The 26,833-nt window shown below is 41.7% G+C and overlaps 1 protein-coding gene across 1 annotated transcript in view; it reads right to left on the bottom strand.

Annotated features, from left to right (window-relative positions):
- Positions 1 to 1,093: 1,093 nt before the first annotated feature.
- LOC126267764 (gustatory and odorant receptor 24-like) overlaps positions 1,094 to 26,833 on the bottom strand; it is a 135,046-nt gene continuing 109,306 nt past the window's right edge. Inside the window, exon 6 of the mRNA XM_049973068.1 lies at positions 1,094 to 1,225. Coding sequence (XP_049829025.1) covers positions 1,094 to 1,225 — 132 coding nt within the window. The remainder of the gene's footprint in view (positions 1,226 to 26,833) is intronic.

The following is a 26,833-nucleotide window of genomic DNA, read 5'->3' on the forward strand; positions in this document are numbered from 1 at the left end:
CAGATAATGCGGAAATACACTCTATACACTTAAATATTTATAGTTCGGCGTTACTACTGTGTCGATGAGTTTTCTGGAAGATATATGTCATATAACTCAGGTTTCACACATACACAGTAATGTGAAAATGTTTGGGTAGCCTTGCCATCGTTTTTCTATCTGTATTTACAGTTGTGGACGTGACTCTATTCAAGCCACAGGCATTATGTATAAAAACGTCTCCAATCACAGTTTTCCCTGTTTCGTTGAATCACACGATGTCGTTCGATCCTGTGGGTGCATCGTCAGCTGCAAATCTTCCTAATACAATATTTACTTCTGCTCTTGAGTAACGTGGTGTGAAACGTATGTTCATGTTATGAGAAGGTTAGATGTTAGGTTTTGTATTTCGTGAATGAAATGGCCCAAAATATCATGACTCAGTGAAAACCAATGTAAAACGTACCGAAAATGAAGGAAAAACATTCTTAACGTTTTAATGCCAGCAGTCATTGGTTTATTCATTCTGCAACCACACGTCATATCACTCAAGGCCTACACTTGTTTATAAATTTCGAAACACTTCACAAGTTTAGTTTAACATATGATGACCAAAGGTTAAATTTATCATTTAGCATCAGAGACCTAAGTTTTATATAAATTCATCTACCCAAATATATGAATTTAAAACAAGTCTCTAAAATTACTAAAATAACTGTGATTTTAGAAATCTGTCTTTTCATTTAACACTGATTCAGGCTTTTGGATTGTATGGAGCTGTCTTTCCAGTTGTTCTAACAGATTTAGAGGTCTTACCATTGCGTACGTCGTATAGGTCCTTCTGTCTATACATCTCTAAGAACACATGATGACATGAACTGCCGCGAGTCTGTTGAACTGTAAGGAAAATGCACTGAAGATGGCTATTTATAGCCAAAATCTAAATTTGCAAAAAAAATAAAAACTAATGATCCTGAACTGACTGCTGTGTGCTTCTCCTTCCTTACGTTGTTTAGTACTACGGAACTGTTTCCTATCCTGTTGATAATTGCAGAAGTTTTTTTGGATAAAGAAACAAAAAAAGTCAATTTATTAATATGATCAACAATGGCCCCTAGGGAGGTAGGGCTGCTTCCGTGGCTATCGTGGGAGTGCTGACCGGCGACTGGACCTCTGGAACAGGTGTATCGCCACCAAATTTAAACTGTGCCAGCACCACAATGTAGGTCAGCATCGTAGACGCGAACTGTCAACATAAAGAACAGATCGTCTCAAAGAAAAAGAACTTCTAACGACATATGAAAATAATTATATTACGTTTGCTATTTATGATTTTATCATCACCAAGTATACTACTGGCCATTAAAATTGCTACACCAAGAAGAAATGCAGGTGATAAACGAGTATTCATTTGACAAATATATTATACTAGAACTGACATGTGATTACATTTTCAGGCAATTTGGGTGTTTAGATCCTGAGAAATCAGTACCCAGAACAACCATCTCTAGCCGTAATAACGGCATTGATACGCCTGGTCATTGAGTCAAACAGAGCTTGGGACGGCGTGTACAGGTACAGCTGCCCATGCAGTTTCAACACCATACCACAGTTCACCAGGAGTAGTGACTGGCGTATTGTGACGAACCAGTTGCTCAGCCACCATTGAACAGACGTTATCAGGTGGTGAGAGATCTGGAGAATGCGCTGATCAGGGCAGCAGTCGAACATTTTCTGTATCCAGAAAGGCCCGTACAGGACCTGCAACATGCGGTCGTGAATTATCATGCTGAAATGTAGGGTTTCGCGGGGATCGAATGAAGGGTAGAGCCACGGGTCGTAACACATCTGAAATGTAATGCCCACTGTTCAGAGTGCCGTCAATCCGAACAGGTGACCGCGACGTGTAACCAATGGCACCCCATACCATCACGCTGGGTGATACGCCAGTATGGCGATGACGAATACACCCTTACAATGTGCGTTTACCACGATGTCGCAAAACACGGATGTAACCATCATGATGCTATAAACAGAACCTGAGTTATACGAAAAAATGACGTTTTGCCATTGGTGCGCCCAGGTTCATCGTTAAGTACACCATCGCAGTCGCTCCTGTCTGTGATGCAGCGTCAAGGGTAACCGCAGCCATGGTCTCCGAGCTGATAGTCCATCCTGCTGAAAGCGTCGTCGAACAGTTCGTGCAGATGGGTGTTGTCTTGCAAACGTTGCGATCTGTTGACTCATGGATCGAGACGTGGCTGCTCGATCCGTTACAGCCATGCGGAGAAGATGCCTGTCATCTCGACTGCTAGTGATACGAGGCCGTTGGGATCCAGCACGGCGTTCCGTATTACCCTCCTGAACCCATTGATTCCGTATTCTGCTAACAGTCATTGGATCTCGACCAACGCGAGGGGCAGTGTCGCGATACGATATACCGCAATTGCGATAGGCTACAATCCGAACTTTATCAAAGTCGGAAACGTGATGGTACGCATTTCTCCTCCTTACAAGAGATATCACAACAACGTTTCACCAGGCAACGCCGGTCAGTTGCTGTTTGTGTATGAGAAATCGGTTGGAAACTTTTCTAATGTCAGCATGTTGTAGGTGTCGCCACCGGCGCCAACCTTGTGTGAATGCTCTGAAAAGATAATCATTTGCATATCACAGCATCTTCTTCCTGTCGGTTAAATTTCGCGTCTGAAGCACTTCATCTTCGTGGTGTAGCAATTTTAATGGCCAGTAGTGTAGTAGGGCTACCATTTCTTTGCACCACTTTGTTTATATTTGTTATGTCAAGTGACCTAGACCAGTGAACTATACGTGACGCGACAAACCACACCCCTGTTTACGACATCGTCATTATGACATCACGAACGATGCGCACTTTTCATAAATATCATCAAGATGGCAGGTGGTGGGAAATTCAAGAATTTAAGTTGGATAAATAAATTTAAATAAAATCCAAGACCCATGAACCAGCCCATCTATGCTTTTTGACACCTCCTCTCCCATTCTCTCTCCTCTAAACATAGTTTAGTACTTCACAGACAATTAAAATCCAACGGACGATGACAATGCAGACATCTTGGCTGTTTAAAAAGTATACGAAAGCTCTGAAATTTTCTTGCACCATATACAAAAATATTTAACTAAAAAATTACGTAGTGTGTATCTGGCAGTATTTCAAAGTACTTTACGGAGTGCTGGAAAGTATGTGAAGACTCAAAGTCGCGCAGGGTAGCTACGCGGAGTAGCCGCCCGCTCTCAGGCGCCCTGCCACGGTTCGCGCGGTTCCCCCCGTCGAAGGTTCTAGTCGTCCCTCGGGCATCGGTCTGTGTGTTGTTCTTAGTGTAAGTTAGCTTAAGTTAGACTAAGTAGTGTGTAAGCCTAGGGACCGACGACCTCAGCACTTTGGTCCCATAGGAACATAACACAAATTTCCAAGACTCAAACGTACTTATCCAAACAGTTATATAAGGGTTGTAATTTGCAGTATTTTAGGCCGTGCTTAAAAGTATCTGTACACTCGGAATTCTTTCATGAAGAATTCAACAGTATTTATCATACATACTGTGTAAAGGTTGCAACTTGCAATACTACTTAGTACTTTACAGAATGCTCGAAAGTGTATGAATGCTCTGAATGTGTTGCATCAAATTCAAAAGCATTTATCCAAAAAGATTAAGTACAGCAGCACTTTCACACGTGCCATGCGGAGAACATACTGCAGTGGTAATTTGTGACGACGAAATATTGTGGACGTCGTCTCGCCTGAGAACCATATTTACAATTAGTCCGTCGGGAAAGTCTCAAGCAACCCTGTGCACACTACACCGTTCTAGAGCAAAACCAACAAATCTGGCGGGGCTGATACAAATAGTACTCGAATATAACAGCTGAAAGAGTTATTAAAGTAGCCACCCAATTTATGGAGCGAGGACCAAAAATTCCTATATGTATTTTTGAAATTTGTATCCAGAACTTTTATCCAATCTTGAGGAAAATGCCAAACATTGACTTATTCGCTTCTTCTCTATTATTTTGAAGACAGGAACACTTCCCCAGGAACTGAAGCACACAAAAATTGAGGCAGTCTTACGACCTACAAATCATCGGATCTCCTCCTGTACGTTCTACCAATTTCTCTGCTTAGTTGCAAGTATAAGCTCTTGGAGAAACTTATTTAAAGGAAAATTAGTGGCTGGAGAAACTAAACACTTCTGTGTCCTTTATCGACCTTACGACAGCATATGTCATATATCCTGTCGATAATTTCAGGTTTGCTTGCGTGAAAATAGCTCACTAAGGAAACTAAATAATGGCCTGCCTCAGGGCTCAGTTCTCGCACCTCTCCAGCTCAAGCTTCCAAAAACATCATCAAGGAAATTCTGCTACGCAGACGATATCGCTCTGGCTTGTCAATCAAAAGAGCTTGGTCAGCCAGACGGAATGCTAACCGAGGACTTAGTATTTCAAAAAATGAACACTGAAGCCCAATACGAGTAACAGAGAGGTTTGTGCGTTTCACCTCAACAACATACAAGCTAACACTTAGCTCAAGGTACAATTTGATGGATGTACTAATGGCCACAACAAGCATCCCAAGTATCTTGGCATCACACTCAACTGCACTCTATCTTATAAAACAACATCTGGAAAACACAATACATCAGCCAAGATAAAAACTCGCAATAAAATCATTTAGAGGTTTTGTGGCGTAACGTGATGGCGGAGGGGGGGGGCCTTGAATAAAGACTTTACGGACATCGGCTCTTGGACTGCTTTTTCAGCCGCGGAGTATTGCATTTCAGTGGGTGTAGTAGTTACACCAGCCTCATCGATGCGTAGCTCAACAACACGGTGCGCATGATTACTTTTACAATCAGACCAACTCCTGTGTACTGGTTTACCCTGTTAAGCAGTATCTACCCACGACAAATTCTCAGAACTGAGACCCTGCTTAGAGATTACCGCAATAAACAAGACAATAAGCAAGTGTCCGTTCACCAGGCCGTCTAACAAGAAAGGCTCCATTCGAGACACCCGACACTACTGTTCGCTGAACAGCTATGAGTAGCACCAAAGTAACAGATCTCTCGAGCAAGAACTGTCAACACATCGTAAATTACCGAGAAGGTAATGGTTCGAGAAATATAACTGTGATATTGTGGAGTCAAATTAAATAGAATCTGCACCAGATGTGTCCGGTGCCCAGACTCAGTCTATAAAATTAAATGATAGTCGGGCATTGTGGGGTGGGAGGCCCCATGCGGGAAGTTCGGACGCCATGTTGTCAGTCTTATTTCAGAAGACGCCACATTGGGTGCCTTGGGCGTCGGTGATGATGATGGGATGATAAGGTCAACACAACACCCAGTCCACGGGTGGAGAAAATCGCCCACTCGGCCTGGAATCGAACCCGGGCCCGCTGCCTAATAGGAAAACACATTAGCAATCAGCTAAGCAGGATCGCTCTATAAATGGGTTGTTGTGGAGTCTGCGAGTTGTGACTGTGATGCACTGAAACGATCTATCAGACATACAAGAGACGAGTGCGTCCTACGACGCTATAAAGGCACAGGGAATGATTTTATGAATGCCAGTGCCACAGCGGTGTAATGGATTAGAAACATAGGTGTTAATATCTAGCCGTTTTATTTATGTTTTATGCAATAGCATTTATCATATATCATAAATATACTGAATGCGTTTGCCATACAAATGATAATTATGATGACAGCTGAACGAAATGGTTAGCGATGCTCTAGGATAAACTTAAGTAACATCAATGTCTTCGTTCCTCCCTATCAATGAATTGCAGGAAGAAGCCTTCCATGCTTATAATCCAGATGCCAGCCACAGAGTGCCAGATGGAGAGCAACATCAGACTATCTATCCAGTAACCAGGGGAAGAGGAAACTTTCGTTCAGCCCAAGCACGTAGTACCAACTACTTCCTAGGGGTGAACTGACCTAGCCCTCATCCTGTCACCACTCAACGAACCCTGTAGATTCTACGACTTCCTACCACTTTGTTAGGTTTGTAATGCTAACCTTCGAATCTACAGACTCTGTTCGTGCTTCGAAACATCCTCACGCACGTATTCATCCACACACAGTTACAAAGATTTCTTTTTATGATGCAGCCGCAAGTGTACAGGTCCACTTTGAAAAATTAAAAAACCGCAGGACTGTTGTTTAATCCACATTCTTTTATTGAGTACACGATTGGTTTCGGAACAATTAATTTCCTTCATCTGGTGTAAAAAATAAAATCACATAATCATCTGAGGACATCCCCATCCCAAAGTTGACCTGTTGTCATGGGTCCAGATGTTCCATGTCAGAAGATCAAAAAAGACTTAAACTTCCGTAACAGCCGTTTCTCGGTGCTGCACGACCGGAAACACAAACAGCAAGACCATGTAATCGTAGTTTTATTTTTTACAGCAGATTATGGAACTGTAACTGTTCCAAAAACGGCCATGTATCCAATAAGAGATTGTGGATTAAACACACACAGATACATTCAAGGAAAAACAGGTACAAAGCGAACTGCGTACGGCTACGTAAATAAACAAAGATTGCTCTTCACTTCTACAGAGGTTGTACGTGGTTCAGCCTCACAATTTTCCGTACAGATTACTTGCTGTAACGCAGAAATTTTTTTCCGCGTCCATTGAGGTAGAATCTACAAGCAACCCCTCCCGCCCCCCCCCCCCCCCCCCCTCTCCCGAAAAATTACTTGAACATGATGAAATTCAGCCATGATCATCATCTTTTTAAAGGTTTGTGAAATACCGAAGACCGACTTCAGTTTTTGCACAAGCTGTGACAGGCTGAACAATGTGCACATCGTTGACCATTTCATAAATACTAAACTAGTAATATGATTGTATCAGTGCATTCAGACACTAACCCAAATCTGCTTAGCTCCAGATACATAAACCTTCGCCGGATTTTGTCAGAGGACAAACCGAGCACTGTGTGTTCAGATCAAGGACACAGGATTCCTTCTACTTTCATGTTGCAGAAAACTTGAAGCAACTGGGTGATGGTGGAAGCGAAATACACATCGAATGATTTTCGGCATTGGAGAAGCGGGCTTGGCGTATAATCTTCAGAGCAAGAGGTGTCAACAACAAATTTGGAGCTTTAGTGCAAGTTCATCTGGAGGACTACAAACTCTATCTACCTTCAAGATTCTGAGTTATGGTGAATATGACTTCCTCAACAGTAGGACTGTGTGCATGCTTTATCATGGAAGAGTGAACGATATGGACACAATTGGTTCATTGATATATTGCTATGAACTAACGTTTCATTTGTACCTAGTACGAAACGGTGCTTATAGAAATATCAGTTAATATAGAATTGTCAGTTCCTATTTACGAGATATCACACATGCAACTATAAGAAATATTAATGTTATGTTCACTGTCTAGAAGAAGATTGTTGAGGCTCTGTGTTCAGTTCACCAGAATGTTTCGTTCTCACGTACAAATCATGGTTTTGGTTTTGATATAACGCTACTAGAGTACTTCCGTGGCACAAAAAATGTAAAAAAAATTAAACGTGTAATAAATGTAAAAATATTGTGTGCAAAGAATTTAACTCTGAATATCCATTGTCATATGCGAAATGCAATCAGTCAAGCAAATATGTATCATTTTGGAATGAAAGCATTCTTCATGATAAGTTTATAACCAGAACATTTTGTTGTATGATTATTTGTTCTTTTCCCACCCTCTCTGTAATATCTCGAAAACAGAGAGGAAATTCAATCGTTGTTAGGCAGCACAGTATTTGACACAAATAGAGAGCTATGAAATATATTGGTTGTGAACAGATACGAGATTTTCACTTGAACATTAATGGAGTATGAAAACATACCCAAGACAGTACAGTATTTGACACAAACATTAAGTATGAAAGCGAATAGACCATAAAGGCAAATGAAATTTTCTGATGAGGCTATATGATTTGATATGAACATGCAGATACATACTGTGTTAATACCCTAGTAACTGACAGTAGTAAGTAGATGGCAGCATAGGCCCATTTTTGATATCAAATTGATATGCAAATTAATTAAATTGATCGATTAATTACCTCCCACCTCTGGATGACGACATGTGTTTTCTCAGCCGGCCTGTGGGTCCCCTCCCCCTCTCCCTCCCCTTCGAATTTTGACGAGACTTTCGAATGTTGGCGGGAATTTCACAAATGGAGGGAATTTCGTTGTCTCAGGGCTGTGCTGACTTCCTACTCCACCCTTCAGCCAGAAATTAGGGCGAAGTTCAAAATGGTGGTGCCCTTTCTCGGACTCAAACCCTGGTCCTTCTAGAGAGAAAGACCATGTGCCCTCCCCCCCCCCCCCTCCCAACACATGGAAACAGTCCAGATGCAGGGAAGGAGTTGGGAGTTGGGGATGGGGTAATTAATTGATCAATTTAATTAATTTGCATATCAATTTGATAAAAAGTGGGCTCATGCCGACATTGCTATCAGTTTTACAGATGAGTATCTGATATGAGAATAACATAGTTTACTCCGGTAATTCTCGGCAGCAAATGCATTTTTAGCGGTATGTTAGATCAGCAGAAGTGCACGCTTTGCAAAGCAATATACATATCGTACTATACCGAGCCAAGAGTCAAATGCAAGACAAAACTTGTCAGAGTAAGCAAAACATTGCCAGCGAATTTAGTTTGTCCGCTTCCTACCTGGCTACCTTGTGACAAGCTTCATACAACAAGCTAGATGTGGAAAATATTTAATCTGAAGCTCCCCTGGAAGTTTCCACATATGCAAGTGCTGTATTACGTAATTTCTTAAATAAATAAGTTTGAATATGATGAAAAACATTTGAAGGATTCCGACACTTCTGACCACCCTGTAAAGTACTTTCAAATACTGTAAATTAAACACTTTACGTAAGTTTTTGGGTAAACACTTTTGAAAGTGTCGCAAAAGAATTCAGAGTGTTCAGATACCGTTGAGGACTCTGTAAAGTACTTTGAAATATCGCCAATTACCTCCTTTTCGTAATTTTTCAGATAAGTGACGAAAAAAGTTTTAGAACTTTTGAATACTGCATTGTGACTGATTCTCTCATTATAACAGTCTTTCAAGTTTTAGGCTCCGAGAGAGGAGGGATAGGGAGGAGCCACAAGCCGCAACTGGGTTAGTTCTGCCATCTTCGATTTTATCGTCCTTAATTTTGAAATATATTGTCATCGATGATCTCGAACATTGTTAATTTTTAAGTTTAGCGCCGTCTGCGAGGTATAATTTTTAATTTTCGTGTTCTTAATTTTTTTAATTTCCCAACATCTCCCACTTTAAATTTTTTTTTAATTTCGCACTTTCTGACATTTCTATGACATCATTGAAAAAGTGGCGTGAATTGTGATATCATAGGCAGGTCACTGACCTGGGTCACATAACGTCAGCCGGCCGCTGAGGCCGAGCGGTTCTAACGCTTCAGTCCGGAACTACGCGACTGCTACGGTCGCAGGTTCGAATCATGCCTCGGGCATTTATGTGTGTTATGTCCTTAGATTAGTTAGGCTTAAGTAGTTCTAAGTTCTAGGGGACTGATGTTAAGCCCAAAGTGCTCAGAGCTATTTAAACCATTTGAACATAACGTCACAATTGTAAACAACGTGGTCCAAAGAGTTTGTAGCTCTACTAGTTCACCATATAGGAGTCCAGTATATATACGAGGATTGTCCAGAAAGTAAGCTCCGATCAGTAGTGAAATGGAAACCACTGGGAAAATCCGTTAAAGCTTTGCTCAGATGTGTTAGGCAGTGTTTCTAGTATGCCCGTCGATCGTGTCGCATCGCTATTTTCAGTTTTGAGTGAAGAGTGAGCACGTAAACATGTGTAGGGAATAGCGTGTCCCTCCAAGTATGAGGGCCTGGTTAGAGATTTCGCCTGTGTCATGCAGCCCACATAGCACAACCGTCGAGCAGTTCCTTCTTAATGCCAATTCTCGGCCGCACACTGCAGGGCAATGAAGACGCTCCTGCAGCATTTCAGATGAGAAGTGTTTGATCACCTACAATACAGTCCGTAACTGGCTCCCCTTGAGTCTCACCTCTGCTCACAAGAACCGCTGGCTACGAAGACAAAATTTTTCCACAGACAACAAGCTGCGGACCAATGTAGATAACTGGCCGAAAGCACAGGCGGCTGCTTTCTGTGACGAGGATATTGGAAAGTTGATACAACACTACGACAACACTCGAAGTTGAAGAGGCGACTATGTACAGGAGTAGGTGGAAAGTGTAACGAACTGTTACAAACAAAACGTTTCTGTTTTTCACTGTGGTTTCCATTTAGCGACCGATCGGAACTCACTTTCTGGACAACCCTCGTACATGAGTTATATAAGGACAATCGCTGAAACATAATTTTTTTGACGTAGAAGGAAAATAGTGCATAAGGTTTTACATAAAAATATATGTTCAGAGAAGGTCCATTTCCATGTTACAAGGAAGCCAAAATCGACTTTTCATGATTCCCTCTCTCTTTAATAAGGCCGTGACGACCACTGAAGAAAATTCATCTCTGCATTAAGTTCTGCTACGCTTCTCCAAAACAGACTTATGTATAGTGGACTATTTCTGCCGCAACCGCAGCGTGCGTCGACTGATCTTCCGTTTTAGCTGATGTGTCTTGGAGAAGACTGGACATGTAGACGCACCAGAAAAACTGTAAATCCCCCAAATGCGGCGATGTTGGCGACCAAGTGTCTGATCCACCTCGACCTATCAAACTTTCTCCGGATGTTGCGTTCAAATAGTTTGCGACAGGAACCACAAAAAGTGCTGGCACACAAAAGTTTTTAAGATGCATGTCATCACCAATGTCCACTGTCACTTATTTAAAAAACTGTATCAGGACATCGTGCTGGAGAACAAGGAACTAGCGTAAAAGTTAAAACCGTGAGTCGATTTTATTTCCTTTGGAACATGAAAAATGTTTATTACCGAAGGTCCACCTTTATAGATTTCTCAGCGAACACCAAATGGCACTAATAAGACCTGACATAATTATTGTTCAAAAATTCGTCATTTTATCTACATCTACATCTACATGGTTACTCTGTAATTCACACTTAAGTGCCTGGCAGAGGGTTCATAGAAACATTTTCATACTACTTCTCTACCATTCCGCTCTCGGATGGCGCGTGGGAAAAAGGAACACCTAAATCTTTCCGTTGGAGTTCTGATTTCTCTTATTTTATTATGATGATCATTTCTACCTATGTAGGTGGGTGTCAACAAAATATTTTCGCGTTCGGAAGGGAAAGTTAGTGATTGGAATTTCGTAAATAGATCTCACTGCAAAGAAAACAGCCTTTGTTTCAATGACTGCCACCTCAACTCGCGTATCATATCAGTGACACTCTCACCCCTATTGCGCGATAACACGAAACGAGCTGCCCTTCTTTGCACTTTTTCGATGTTCTCCGTCAATTATACCTCTCAAGGATCCCACATCATGCAGCAATATTCCAGCAGAGGACGGACAAGTGTAATGTAGGCTATCTCATTAGTGGGTTTGTCGCATATTCTAAGTGTTCTGCCTACAAAGCGCAGTCTTTGTTTCTCCTTCCCCACAATATTATCTATGTGGTATTGCTCGTAGTTGTAATCCCTAGGTATTTAGTGGAATTGACCCCCCCTTAGATTTGTGCGATTTGTCGTATATGGAAAATTTACCTGATTTCTTTAAGTACCCATGTGGATGACGTCGCACTTTGTTTAGTGCCAATTGCCACTTTTCACACCATGCAGAAATTCTCTCTATATCATTTTGTAATTGGAATTGATCGTCTGTTGATTTTACTAGAGGGTAAATTACACCATTATCTGCAAATAATCTATGGAGGCTGCTCACATTTTTAGATGGGGGTCCGCTCCTGAACTGATTCATAGATTTGAATCTTTCAAAGGAGTGAACAATCAGTGATTCAGAAAAAAAGAACGGTAGCTCCAAACGTTTCCCACAGCAAAGAGAGAGAGAGAGAGAGAGAGAGAGAGAGAGAGAGCTAAACGGAGCATATCAGTGGGGCCTCTGCTGGTCAGAGCGCACTACACGCCACACAGTCAGCGCCGGCCTCTGCCCTGCTTCTACCTTGGCTGCCTGCATTGTGCAGTGCTCCATTGGATTTTATGTTTCACATATGCCGTGCCGTGCTGTCTCTGTGCTTCCTCAGCCGCGTGCAGTGTCTGGCGCAGCTTAACTTAGCATCGTACTCCGTCGACGATCGTTTCAGTCGCACGTCCTGCCCTCTGGGCAGTTGATCCGAGCAACAGGACAAAGAGCCTCCTAGCGGAGAACATAAGAACTACTTGCAACAACCTGCTCCCAAGACAACGGACGATTTGTCTAGGAGCGGGTGACTGGTGGCCGTTCACCGCTCCCCCCACCCTCAGAACTCGCCCGCTCAACGCTCATCCCACCGTTCTCGACTCTAGCCCGAGCGTTGAGCAAAGCAACTCAGGTGTCACTCTGGTCTCTGCGGTCTTAGCTCACGCAGTAATACAGCTCGCGGCTCGAACTGCTTGACTCAGCACCTCTGCATCGGAGTTCGTCTCTACTGGATATTGTTCTTCATAGTAATACCACTATGTATATTACATTATTATGTTATGTATACATCATTTATTTTTATTTTATTTTTATTTGTTTAAACTGATCAGATTAGGTTCCTGACTACTCCTCTTACTATAGGATTTTTATTATGGACACTCGAATTTACACTTTAATTACGAGCGAACCAAAAAACCTATCACAAAATGTGATACACCAATATTTTCCTTGTTTTATTCTGCGTAAGGCTATATGCAGCACTTTAGTCTTACTCTCATTTTTTTTCTTATTTTGGTACGGATTTTGCGATTTTAGCCATCTTCGGAAGGAAACGTTCACTTTAAAAATATATGGCTTGCGAGGTATTTGTACGAGGTTAATGAAATTTTAATACATTATAGCCAAATATATTGTTAATGTAAATCTCAAGTTACAACATTTTCTGATCACCCAAAAAACCACGATAGTGCAAAAGAAATCAATAATCAACAACTTTGTCATATCGTGGAAATTTCAATAAACAATACAAAATTCTTACTCATTATCTGTGTTATTTCAAAATAGGATCAAACAAGATCAAAATACAGGTATAGTACTGGAATAAACCAAGTTTCAAAAGCAATGTGCCTTCCATTTATTTACTATTGTGAATGAGTGGTGAGTCATGAAAAAGAGCTAGTTCATTTCAGGGAGTGAACAGTTCTGATCTGATCTCTGAAAAGAACAGTTTTGCCCATCTCTACACATTATCACCTAGATCATTTATGTAAATCAGGAACAGCAGAGGGCCTATAACACTACCTTACCAAATGCCAGATATCACTTCTGTTCTACTCGATAATTTACCGTCTATCAGTATGAACTGTAACCTCTCTGAGAGGAACTCACGTATCCAGTCACACAACTGAGACGATACTCCATATGCACGCAATTTGATTAAATAAGTGGAAAGGAGGACAAAAAGGCGGATTAGCGAGGGTGAAGATGGCATTCCTGCACAAAAGAAATCCACTAGTACCAAACACAGGCCTGCAGCACACCATTGTAAGGTACTCTAGCATGATGATGTTGATGCTGTCCCATACTCTGTGACAGAACGTAGGGGAACGATGCAGGAGACCCACACCGCCATACTAGGTAAGGTCCTAGTGGAGGTGGTTTGCCATTGCCTTCCTCTGACTGTAATGGGGATGAATGATGATGATGAAGACGACACAACAACACCCACTCATCTTGAAGCAGGAAAAATGCCTGACCCCACCAGGAATCGAACCCTGGACCACGTGCTCGGGAAGCGAAAACGCTACCGCGAGACCACGAGCAGCAGACACTCTTGCATGGCCTGTTGTAAAACCGAATTTGCAGAGAATCGCAGCTTTTGAGATGTGAAACTATAAAAGGATGTTAAAATTAGTTGGAGTGATAAGAAAAAGAATGAGTTTTTACTCAGATTCGGCGAAGGAAGTAACATGTGGAAAACACTGACACGAAGACATGAAGAAGGGGCAGAATAATAAGGCATGTGTTGAGACATCAGGGAATAACTTCCACAGTATCAGAGGGAGCAGTAGAGTGTAGAAAGTGTAGGAGAAAATAGAGACTGCAGTACGTCCAACAAATAACTGAGGACGAGGTGCATTTGTTATTCTCGGGTGAAGAGGGGTGCGTAGCATCGAAACAGTCCAAGGGTTGACGACCAACAAAAAAAACAACGCCAGCTAATAAATTTGGATGGATGGGTAGATTCAAAATTGTTGGGCGTTAAACCGAGTGCTCGTCAGCGCTCTTTCTCAAGGTCTGGGTGCTCCTGTGTGAGGAATTACTCTCGTTAAAACGAAAACCAAAGGCCATAGAACTACAGCCACAGTCACAAAAACATTTCACAGACAACCTTCTGTGTATCTATTTGTACCGTTGTCATACGTTAGTAGTATTAATAAAAAAAAAGTGGATGGTAATCACATGGCTGGTTCATAGCGAAACTAATAAAATGCACCAACCATCCTAAAACACAATGAAACTTTCTTACAGTTAAATTCGGCATGAGTCCTGACCTACACAAAATATCAACAACGTTTTTGTTATTGTTTCGTCATCGCCTAAAACTGAGTAAGTCCCTTGGTAGACCAAAGGTTTCCCTGCTACCAGCCTATAAAAAACAAGACGTAGAAATATTGTGCGCTGTGAGTGGGACGCCACAAACATGAAATTTCGGTGGTTATCCATGCCGAAAAAGGTAAGCATGCTTCATTGGGCAGTATCCGACACGAAGGTGAGTGAGGACTACCTCGTTTTCGGACATTGAAAGGGAGTGCGCTATGGTCTCGTAGTTGGTTTGACCGATCGCAGCTTGTTGTTGGCCACTTCCAGCCACTGCGTTCACCACTCGGCCAACATTCTCTTTGTCACCCACAACACGACAGCCGGTAGAGGGCGTCAAGGTGAAGGGCGTCAAGGAGAACTGTAGTATTTTCCCTGCAGGCCGCTCTCGCTGCTCAGGCAGCTACCTCAGTCCCTCTATTCCTATACGTCCAAGGACCCAGCAGAAGGCCACATCTTTTTCTACTTGTACAGAAGGTGGACAGTGTCCTATACCATCTAAACTATCCTATCTGCTGTAAACATTTGCTGAATAGCCTGCAGAGCACTGAGAGATTAGACGCAGACAAGAAACTTCCATCTACCAAAGTGTCTCATGTACTCCAGTGCATTCTTGACGGCCCACAGCTCTGCATAGTACTATGAGAAGTGATTTGGTAGGCGCATTTTAATGTTAAAATCTGGGAAGATTACTGAACACCCGACACTGTGCCCTTGCTTTGAACTATCGGTAAAAATCACCAAGTGGGCACTAGTCCCCGATACAATGCCGTTAAAATCCTTCTTGAAATTACAGACGGAGTGGTGCCCTTGTTGTACTCAGTCCAGCCCAAGCTAAGAGTCGGCCTGTCAATCACCCAGGGAATATATCTGCCCCTTCCCTACCTAATAATTGATATGTCTTCTACTCCAGTTCGCTCAAGATAGTCCTTCACATTTTTTGTATGTCCGTCCTTGTGATTCATAATCTGTGGGACTATGGCTTTTCACTTACGTAATAAATCGAAACACCTGCAGCCAACGTTTTGATGTTACTTTATTATATTGCTTCCAGTTTTGATGACTCAGTATACCATCTTCAGGCCTTCACTGACGCTGAGGGGGTGAACTCAAATTGTATACACGATCTCACCAGTGGCCAAAATCCGTGAATTGGTTTTTGTAGGTACTTCAAAGCGATGTTGTGTCTGAAACTGTCAACTGACAACTGCAAAGTTGATGGTTGAGAATACAACACCGATTTTACAGTATTCTACAAAAGCCATTAATTTGGCCACTGATGGGATCGTGTATACGATTGGAGTTCATCCCTTCAGCGTCAGTTAAGGCCTGAAGATGGCGTACAGATTCACTGGAACTGGATGCAATATAATGAAATAACATCAAAACGATGGCTGCACGTGTTTCAATTCATTACATAGTTCTTCGGATGGACAGAAAACAGTTTAGCTGCCTGGCGACCGGTTAACATTTGTTAAATGGATTGTTCAGTCCAAATACCGACAACAAGATATTTTCGGAGATGGACCTCACTTTGTGTACGTGTCGTACAATGAGGAGTTTTCACCAGATTTAAGAGCCAGCTCACCAGCCTCTCCACAGAATGGTGATGGTTCAGTAGGCTCCTGTAGCCATTGTACTGCCTGCATGGTCGACGGTACCCAATATCTTTAAACGGGAAGGTACAGCTGAGCCAAACACTATACTGCCATAGTCAAGCCGCGTGCAGACGAACGCTCCATACAATGTGAGTAAACTGCACAGATCTGTCCCCATGTCTTATCGCCAAGATTTTTTATATGTTTAATGCCTTCAGACATTTAAATTTCAGATCAAGAAGGCATCGCGGATGTGTTAATGTCTGATAGAAGATCAGCCCCAATAACTGCCCTAAGGTATTAAGATCCAAAATACTCCCTTTAAGCCAGAGTTTTGGGTACGTAAACGATTGTCCCGAATGATTAAAATACAAACAGTTTTCTTCTTTACAGGATTTAAAACATTTTTATCAGCCCTGTCCTTCAACCTCTTAAGGGTCAGCTGTAGTTGTTGTTGTGTAGTATTCATTATGTAAGGTGGCGTTGTCTCCTGTCCTGGATTTCTTACATATTCCGTCCTCACAATCGTATTCTGCACATCAAGACGCTTCATTCGAACCCAAACTCGGTAAGGTAGAGTCAGTTTTGTATGAATTCATGTAAGCAATATGCAAATCTAATAAGTAAAACGCAAGTGCGCACCTAGGTTAAAAAAGTCGATACTGGCGAACACAACATGACAGCCACAGGAATTTTAGTACTAGGGAGGCAGCCGGCCCACTGGAAGTCCCGTCCCTTCAGAGGGGTGAGTCAGCGCACACCTACTTCGGCCGGAACGACCGGCCAGAGAGAGGACAGCTTTTGCCAGAGTGAAGGGATAATGACCCCCGTGTTCGTCTTAAAAGCAAATTCCGCTACATTGTGTGAGAGTGCCCAGAAGACGCCTTTTTTGACAGACCGACTGCGTAGTTATGGAATTCTCACAGGAGGACAGGTTACACCTAACAGAGATGCTACATATTTCTGCAATGTTGATTGTCGGAATATTTCTGACGCAAAGAGCCAGAGGAGAGAGGGAAGACAGTGAATGCCATACTCTTGCAACTTTTCCAGGAAAAGGGGCCGTTCTGTTGTCGCTCTTGGAGCAGGAACACGTAACGAAAGCGAGTGCTCTCATATGTATATGCAAAGAGCAAGGAACAAAGTCTCTCCTCAGTACTTCACTGGGAGAGCACCTCTGTCGTTAGCGAACCGGAGTGATACTTTATACTGAGTCACTCGCAGTTAAGCATTGTGAGTAGCATCATGGTGGACTGGTTATCTGAACAGTGTACCACGCCAATACTTAGACTAGGGGCGGATAGGAGTCCTTGACTTCATTAAAGTGTTGGGAGAGTTTGATTGGCGAAGGTCAATCCAGATAGAAAAAGATAGTTGTGTTATTTGTCAGCAGCGAGCGACGCAGGCAGCAGTCGTTGCAGCTCACAGTTTTGTACGCTACAGCATAAGCAAGCCCCATCAGTCCTCCATAACAGTACACTCCATTACATTTCTCACACTACAGCCTTGACTGTACCTAGAAAAGTTATTCATGTTGTGTAAGCGTGGCTCTCAGCCATTCTGCCAAGTAAATAACATTCTTAAAGAAAAGGGAGAAAATAACCTTTCCATACTTTGTAAAATAATAGCATTTCTATCCATAAGAGGCAATCTATTGTTACAAAAAGAACCCAGAAATTTATTATTAATTTATAAGAAAAAGTTTCACTTGATTTCTCAGAATTTTTTGCAATAAATAATATTCTTCGTTCGTTTAATGTTTTTCTTACACTAACTAGCAACACTCCAGTACCCAAATATTCCACTAGTTACGTAAGAATATAGAATATTTTTGTGTCTGTTCCTTAAAGCGGACGACTCCAGAAGATATTTGTTGCTGAATGTTTTTGAATCTGTTCTTGTTGGTACATTAGGAGCGTCTGTCTGATTTCTGTAGTAGTGTGAGGTGGAAATTGTTTCTTGGAGGAGCCAAAGAGTACTTATTGGATCAATCCATTGTGCAACTTGACAAAATAAAATACACACACCCACAATGTGACTGGAGGAAAAGCAGAATACCTCAAAATCATCCACAAATAAGAAATGTTTGACTGGGCTCTTTATTGTGGAAGATATATTATCAATTGCAATAATGAAAGGGGTGGAGGGCACCGTGGAGGGTAAAAATTGCTGAAGGAGACCAAGAGATGAATATACTAAGAAGGATGTAGGTAGAGGTAGGTTACTGGGAGATGAAGAAGCTTGCACAGGATAGAGCAGCATCGAGAGCTGCATCAAACCAGTCTCTGGACTGAAGACCACAACAACAACAATAAAAGTAGTGACGCTGAGAACGATACCCTGAGAACATTTTTCTAGGGAACTTTTTGGAGTATGTAACATCGACTCGATTCATGAAATACAGTTAGCGTGGAAGGACTGGAGCAGAAAGGGGAGACACCCACGAAATCCAGATTCCTGCAGTTCACGGACGATATTGTGTTTCCTGATCGAAGAATAAACTGCTGTTTGTGAAGGAATGACTCTTGTTTCACATCCTCTAGTTTGTCAAGCGTGAACCAGTATTCCCGAAACCCAGAATCGAAACGGCTGAGCAATCCCTTGGTCTACACTAGGTGTCAGTTTGTCTTCCGCTCAGTGGTCTTTCCTGCACAGCTAGTGACTCTAGCACTTCTGTAGCTATCTGAAGAGGACCTGTTCTTCCATGGTTTGAGAAGTGGTATCAAAGTCGCCTCCCGTTATGGATCCAGATAGGAGTCTTCACCCCATATTTTGTTGAAGAGGCATAGGAAGAATTGCTTCGCCTCCATGCTCAGGTGTCGTCGCATGCCATATTGAATCTTGTGGGGTCCTGGAGCAGTGTCGCGTGCAGACGCCGCATGCCGACGCCACAAGCTGAAGATGAAGACATAGGGAAATTATATGAGGATATTGAACGGGTAATTCAGTGCACAGAGGGAGATGAAAATCTAATAGTAATGCGGAAATGGAATGCGGTTGTAGGGGATGGAGGAGAAGAAAGGATTACAGGAGACTAAGGCTAGGTACTAGAAATTTGGAAGGAGATAGAGTAATTGAGTTCTGGAATAAATTTGAGCTAGTAACAGTTAATACTCTGTTCAAGAATCACAAGAGGAGGAAGTATACTTGCAAAAGGCAGGGAGGTACAGGAAGATTTCAATTGGATTACACCAAGGTCAGGCTGAGATTCCGAAATCAGTTATTGGATTGTAAGGAGCAAATATAGACTTAGATCACAATTTAGTCATGATGAAGAGTAAGTTGAAGTCTAAAAGACAAGTCACGAAGAAACAATGCGCAAAGAGGTGTGATACGGAAGCGCTAAGCAATAAAGATATACGCTTGAAGTTTTCTAAGGCTATAGACACTGTGATAGGGAATAGCTCAGTATTCAGTTCAGTTGAAAAGGAATGGGCAGTCACAGAATTGGGGGAAAGAAACATACGTACAAATAGGTATCTGCGAAGAAACCATGAGCAACAAAAGAAATACTTCAGCTGATGAATGAAAGAAGGAAGTACAACAGTGTTGAAAGAAATGCACAGATATAGAAAGAATGATATAAATCAGAAGTTCAGGAAAGCTAAGGCAAAATGGTTGCATGAAAAATGTGAAAAAGTCGAAAAAGAAAATTTTGTCGGAAGGACTGACTTAGCATGTAGAAAAATCAAATCAATCTTCAGTGAAATTAAAAGGAAGGGTGCTAACATTAAGAGTAAACTGAGAATTCCATTGTTAAATGCAGAGGAGAGAGCGGATGAGTGGAAAGAGTACATTGATGGGGGTGACTTGTCTCATGACGAGATAGAACAAGAAAGAGGAGTCGATATAAAAGATATAGAGGATCCAGTATTAGAATCAGAATTTAGAAGAGCTTTGGAGGACTTAAGATTAAATAAGGCAGAAGGGATGGATAACAATCCATCACAATTTCTAAGATCATTGGGGAGAAGTGTAGAATTTAGAACTCTGGCGATATACCATCAGACTTCCGGAAAAACATCATCCTCACAATTTAGAAGATAACAAGGGCTGACAAGAGCAGAATTGTCACACAATCAGCTTAACAGCTCATGCATTCAAGTTGGTGAGCATGTTGACAAGAATAATGTACAGAAGAACGGAAAAAAGAATTTGGAAACGTGTTAGATGACGATCAGTTTCACTTTAGGAAAGGTACAAGCACCAGAGAGGCGGTTCTGACGTTTCGGTTGATAACGAAAGCAACACTACAGAAAAACCAAAACGTCTTAGAGGATTTCTCGACCTCGAAAAAGCGTTCGACAATGCAAGATATTCGAAATTCTGAGAAAAATAGAGGCAAGTTATATGGAAAGAGGTGTAATATACAATATGAAAAAGACCCAAGAGTGAACAATAGACTGGAAGACGAAAAGCGAAGTGCTTGGATTAAAAAGGATGTAAGACAGTGATGTAGTCTTTCGCCCCTACTGTTCCAACTGTACATCGAAGAAGCAATAACAAAATATTGGAAAGGTTCAAGAGAGGAATAAAAATTCAAGGTGAAAGGATATGAATGATGCGATTCGCTGATGATATTGCTATTCTCAATGAAAGCAAAGAACAATTACAGGATCCGTTGATTAGGATGAACAGTCTAACGAGTACAAAATATGGATTGAGAGTAAATCGAAGGAAGACAAAAGTAATGAGAAGTATCAGAAATGGGAACAGCGACAAACTTAACATCAGGATTGATGGTCACGAAGTGGATGAAGTTAAGGAATTCAGCTACTTAGGCAGTAAAATAACGAATAATGAATGGAGCAAGGGGGACATCAAATGCTGACTAGCAATGGCAAAAAGGGCATTTCTGGCCAAGAGACGTCGACTAGTATCAAACATCGGTCTTAATTTGCGGAAGAAATTTCTGAGAACGTACGTCTGGAGTACAGCATTGTATGGTAGTGAAACACGAGCTGTGGGAAAACCGGACCAGAAGAGAATCGAAGCACTGGAGATGTGGTTCCACAGACGGTTGTTGAAAATTAGGTGGACTTATAAGGTAACGAATGAGGAGTTTCTACGCAAAATCGGACAGGAAAGGAATATGTGGAAAACGCTGATAAGGAGAAGAGACAGGATGATAGGACATCTGTTAAAACATGAGGGAATGACTTCCATGGTACAAGAAGGAGCTATAGGGGGCGAAAACTGTAGAGGAAGACAGAGATTGGAAAGCATCCAGCAAATAATTGAGGACGTAGATTGCAAGTGGTACTCTGAGATGAAGAGATTTCCACAGGAGAGGAATTCGTAGTGGTCAGCATCAAACCAGTCAGAAAACTGCTGACTCAAAACAAAATCTGAATTGACTACCATAGTTTTGCTGCTGTTGTGGAACCGGTAAGGGATGTTAAAAATTCCCTCCAAGTGTTCCGTTTTCGCTCCTTGACGATAAATCTAGCTCTGAGCCCTCGCTTGCTGAAAGACTGTGACATTGTCTCCACATGGTCTATTGTCAAACCGACGTAAAGCAACATGCCTGTCCAGAAATTGCCAGCCGACATTCCTCGTTCCATCAAGGGACAGCTTTTCTTCTAGGCTGACTAGAAAATGTAAGAAAGGAGATATCAGCAGTATGGTGCATCATATTCGTGATGTCGTCCACCCACACCTGAATGCTGTCATTGTGTTGGAATATGGGTAGTCGGTTCCATAGAGGTGAGTTCGCTCTGCTGAACATTCTCTTACGAGGCCTCCGTTGAGGCTTTGTGGTCGCAGCTAGGTGAAGCCAGATGGGAAAGTGGTCACTTGAGTGTAAATTGTTGGCTACATCCCAAATTGAGGTATCTACGAGGACGGGAGAGCATAGGGAGAGATCTATGGTGGATAACGACCTAGGGTGCCTGCAGAAGTGCATCATTGCACCCGTATTAAATATGCAGATATCCTTTCACACCAAAAGCGTCTCAATTACCCAATTTCTGGGCAGACGGCAGAAGAATCCCAGAGCTCATGCTGTGTGTTGACGTAACCGAGTAACAGGAATTGGAGAGGGAGTTTCCGCCTATGATCAGTAAGAGCCGTGCCGTTAAGAGGTTTCTGCGCTGTGATGCACACAGAGCATACTATATGGTGAGATGGCGCATATACTTCTAGTATAGCCGCTTGTAACTCAGTACTGATGGTGAAGGACAAATAGTGTTACCACCCTTTTCTCGTTCGTCATACAGTTCATCCTTGCTTGAAGGTTAAATCCTGGAAACACAGGAGTATCTGTGTCCGTGAAGTGCGTATCCTGAAGACAAAGGCACATAGCCTAGTACAAGTAGTTTTAATTCCTCTAAATGTGTCCTATAATAGTTCACATTTCACAGAAGTATGGAGTCCATTTTAGCCATGGGGGTTAACCCTCACTACGTCCCATAGCCTAGGAGGCAAGCTACTGAAGCACTAGTATTAGAGGGTTTCACACTGTTCTTTGACACCATGCTTTTGTAGATATGATCTTCCTGTCTGCGGTTTTCCTTTCCCACGGGGAGGGTGGTAAAGGGCGGAGTGGAAGTCACCTGCTTTTACTTTGAAATCAACTCTGGTTAGTCTATCAATCTAATAACGGCAACAGTGTCTAACAGGTGCAGTTACAAGCAGACGTGGATGTGCTAGCATCTCCTCTGGTAGTTTGCATCAGTGCATCACACTTGGCAACTGATTGATTCATAATGGTACATGTGCTGGCGTAAGTACTAGCCGTTTGTGTTGAAGCATCAGACTTTGCAACAGGATGCTTAACGACGGTACAGAACGAGACTGTGAACGTTTGAGGTTGCATGGACTTGAAAATCTTTTTTGGCTCAGTGTACAGTAACTGCTTGATGACCTGAAGCTCTTGTATCTTCTGTTCCTGTACACAGGCAATACCGTCCTCTGACCAGATTGGATGTGTCCCTAAGGAATTAACATAACAGTATGGTAATGTACATGGCAAGCTTGGATCGTGGGTGTCTCAACCACATCTTCCACAGTTTGGCTTCCTATTGCATGCTGGTATGGTGAGCCCAAACCCTTGGCATTAAAGCAGTGCAACGGACTGGGGACATACACATGGCTTCTTAGTCGTAATTTGATGTATTCAGGTAGAGCGTATGAATTAAGCGTATGAAGCTAGATGCTTTCTTCTAATTCACCAAATGGTTCAAATGGCTCTGAGCACTATGGTACTTAAATTCTGAGGTCATCAGTCCCCTAGAATATAGAACTACTTAAACCTAACTAACCTAAGGACATCACACACATTCATGCCCGAGGCAGGATTCGACCTGGGACCGTAGCGGTCGCGCGGTTCCAGACTGTAGCGCCCAGAACCGCTCGGTCACTCCGGCCGGCTGTCACGGATTGCGCGGCCCTTCCCGCCCGAGGTTCGAGTCCTCCCTCGGGCATGGGTGTGTGTGTGTGTGTGTGTGTGTGTGTGTGTGTGTGTGTGTGTGTGTGTGTGTGTGTGTGTGTGTGTGTGTGTGTGTTGTACTTAGTATGAGTTAGGTCAAGTTAGTTTAAGTAGTGTGGAAGTCTAGGGACCGATGGTCTCAGCAGTTTGGTCCCTCAGGAATTCACACACATTTGAACACATCCTCGTGTGACTCGCGAAATTGGAACAGACATCATCTTTCACATGTAGAAACACGCGTACCAACTTTGGTTTATGTCGCACAACTTCTTGGTATTGCGATTTTTTCCGTCGGAGAATGCTCTACTTTGTAATTAACGGTTTGTTATATTGGTAGTGTGCACCGTGAGTAGTTTGTACTATTGATAGATAAGCCATGATGGTTTTCTGTTTCTAATACTAAAGTGTTCGGGTTAGTTTCTATGATATTTTCTCGTGCCTTGTTTGTGCAGTTGTGGAATGAAGTTCGTCTGCCACGGCTCATGTTTATGCCAGGGTATTCAAATGGCATAGACCTACGCTCTCTCAAAAGGGAAGCTACTGTTTTTAGTTGTTTTAGTATTTATGGTAAACATTTGTTGTTTTAGACTTAATAAAGATTCGAGGTTGTCTAATACTGACTCTCTTCCTTATTCTATTGTTGTTTCACAGATAATGTTAAATTCATTTAAATCTTAATTAATTTTTAGACTTTTTTTAATAAGTTGTGGCTGCTGTTAAAATTGAAATTTGGAAGCATTGCGTTTATGGACCTGGTGACTGCATCTGGCTTTTCTACACAAGTCAAGTATCTTCATGGCACTATCTGCTGATGTTATCAGTAAATGTATAAATATTGTACTGGTAACCCAGACTCAATCAGTGAGTACCATCCTCTTATCCTAAGGACCCAAGTGCACGTAACAAAGGATAGAAAATAAGATCGGAGAAAATTAAAATACCGTATACAGCGTTACAGCGTAGAAACTGAAGACTAAAATAGGATAAATACGTCCATCAGTCAATTGTTTCTGTGTTTGAAGATGAATCAAAAACAACAGAATAGTTCCTTCACCAAGTACTTCCAAAGAAATGATCGCTTTTATGTTTGGTCACTCTGGGCATGTCGCGACCGTTGGATTAGCAGATCGAAGAACAGTTAATGTTAAATGGTGTACAACAATATGTTTGTCCCGAATCATCAATGAAATGAGGAAAAACGACTTGAAATATGGTATCATTCATCATCTTGACAGAGCTAGGCACCACACAACACGTGAAAAGCTGAAGGGTAGAAACTGAAAAGTTTCTAACAGTAAGTGTCCAATCTCACATTTCTCAGGAATAGCAAGAAACAGAATATCTCTCTTCGTGCATCGAAAAAGATTCTGACCACCTCAGTACTAGTTTGATGGAATAGAAAATTTAAAAAAAAGTCGCTAGACTGTTGAATGTGAGACACTTTGATCATAAAGCACTGGAGATTCGACACGCCTACATTGACAACAATGTTGCAGCAGCATCTTTAAAAGCAAAAAAAGACATTTGTATGCAATGGAATTGAGTGAAATTGGTTCGTAGCCTTAGCTAACAATCTTCTGTAAAACTTGCAAACAACGGCCTTTGTTACCTTATTTTGTTGCTCTATAATTGCAAAATCACTGTCGCAGTTCACCTGTGTGTTATCTCTTCAAACCATCCCAGACTAAATGGGATGCAGGCATGACACTTGGAACTCCTGAGTAAAGCACTGTTTGTCTTGAAGACCATGCGTCATCTATTAAGGCATGTATGAAACAATTTCTCCAGTGATTGGCACCTTGATTACAATAGGGACATGCAACAGAGTGCCGAGAATAGAATAGCACTGAAAACGCGTTTTGTAAAACAATGACACTTAAAACGTTTTCACTTTCCACTCATCAGTTGACTATATGACGTAGTTAAACATTCATTAAACGGTCACCTGATATAATTCAGTGCAGGAGGCGATCTGTAATTTTCTATTTCATCCTTCTTTGAAAACCAATTTATTTGCCAAGATCAATATGTTAACATAATTATTGGACTACTACTTTCGGCAATACGTATTGCCATCCTCAGCTCCATAAAACTGGGCAATGGCACTTACGCTATACAATGCTTACACCACTCTCTCGAATGATGACTGTATAATATGCATAAAAAATAGAGGCATTACAATAACACGCCAGGTGTTTTTTCGTAAAGTATGTACAGTGATTACTCGTGGCACGAACAAGACATATTCATGCCACATCTTCCCGCTTTGTGTTGTAAAGCCATGTTCGCTGCGACAGAGGAACTCAGAGTTACTTTAGGGAACCAACATCAGATAGCAAAATATATTTCCACAATAGATTATAACGAGTGCAAGAATTTATAAATTTTAAGTCCAGGTGTTTTGAGAAACAGTACAGTAATTTATTAAACAAATGTCGTTATTTCATTGTTTCAATGAATGTGTAAGAGATGACCCTTGCATTTAATAAGTGTTCTCCACTGCCACTAAAACTGGGCGACAGAAACTATGAAACATGCCCTGAAGTATCCAAAATTATTGAACAGAATAATATCAGTATATTCTGCTTGGAAACCAAAACGCTGCTATGCTCGATTATATTGTTTACTACAATAGGTCTATTTCGGCGTCATTTCCATCTTAAGATTATCTTTGGAAAGTAGATAGTTCGGTAGAATATTTCAAATTTTGAAGTAGATAATTCAACGAATTAAAAAATTATGAATCGCTACGTACATCAGGTAGTCTTGATTTCAGTATGACATCGATGACTCCGTTGCTGTGACACTACTGTAAGAAATTGCTCCTTTGGTGGTGGTGGAGCTACAGTAGATGTTAAACTTCTGCTGAAACAGTTATTTATGAAGTTGTTTAATTATGAAACTTTATTTCATAATAACATTATGTGACAGTTGTGTCAACAAGGTTGTGTGGTTACAGCCTATTGGCACCTATGTTATTCTGTAGGTCATACCTTTGTTTTTACCAGCTATATTATACATAATGTATCATTGATAAGGGTCATGGCATGATGATGATTTGATAAGATGATGTGACATGTGATGTCACAATATAAACAAATGAAATGTTT

This window comes from Schistocerca gregaria, chromosome 4, assembly GCF_023897955.1.
Source record: "Schistocerca gregaria isolate iqSchGreg1 chromosome 4, iqSchGreg1.2, whole genome shotgun sequence".
Lineage (NCBI taxonomy): Eukaryota > Metazoa > Arthropoda > Insecta > Orthoptera > Acrididae > Schistocerca > Schistocerca gregaria.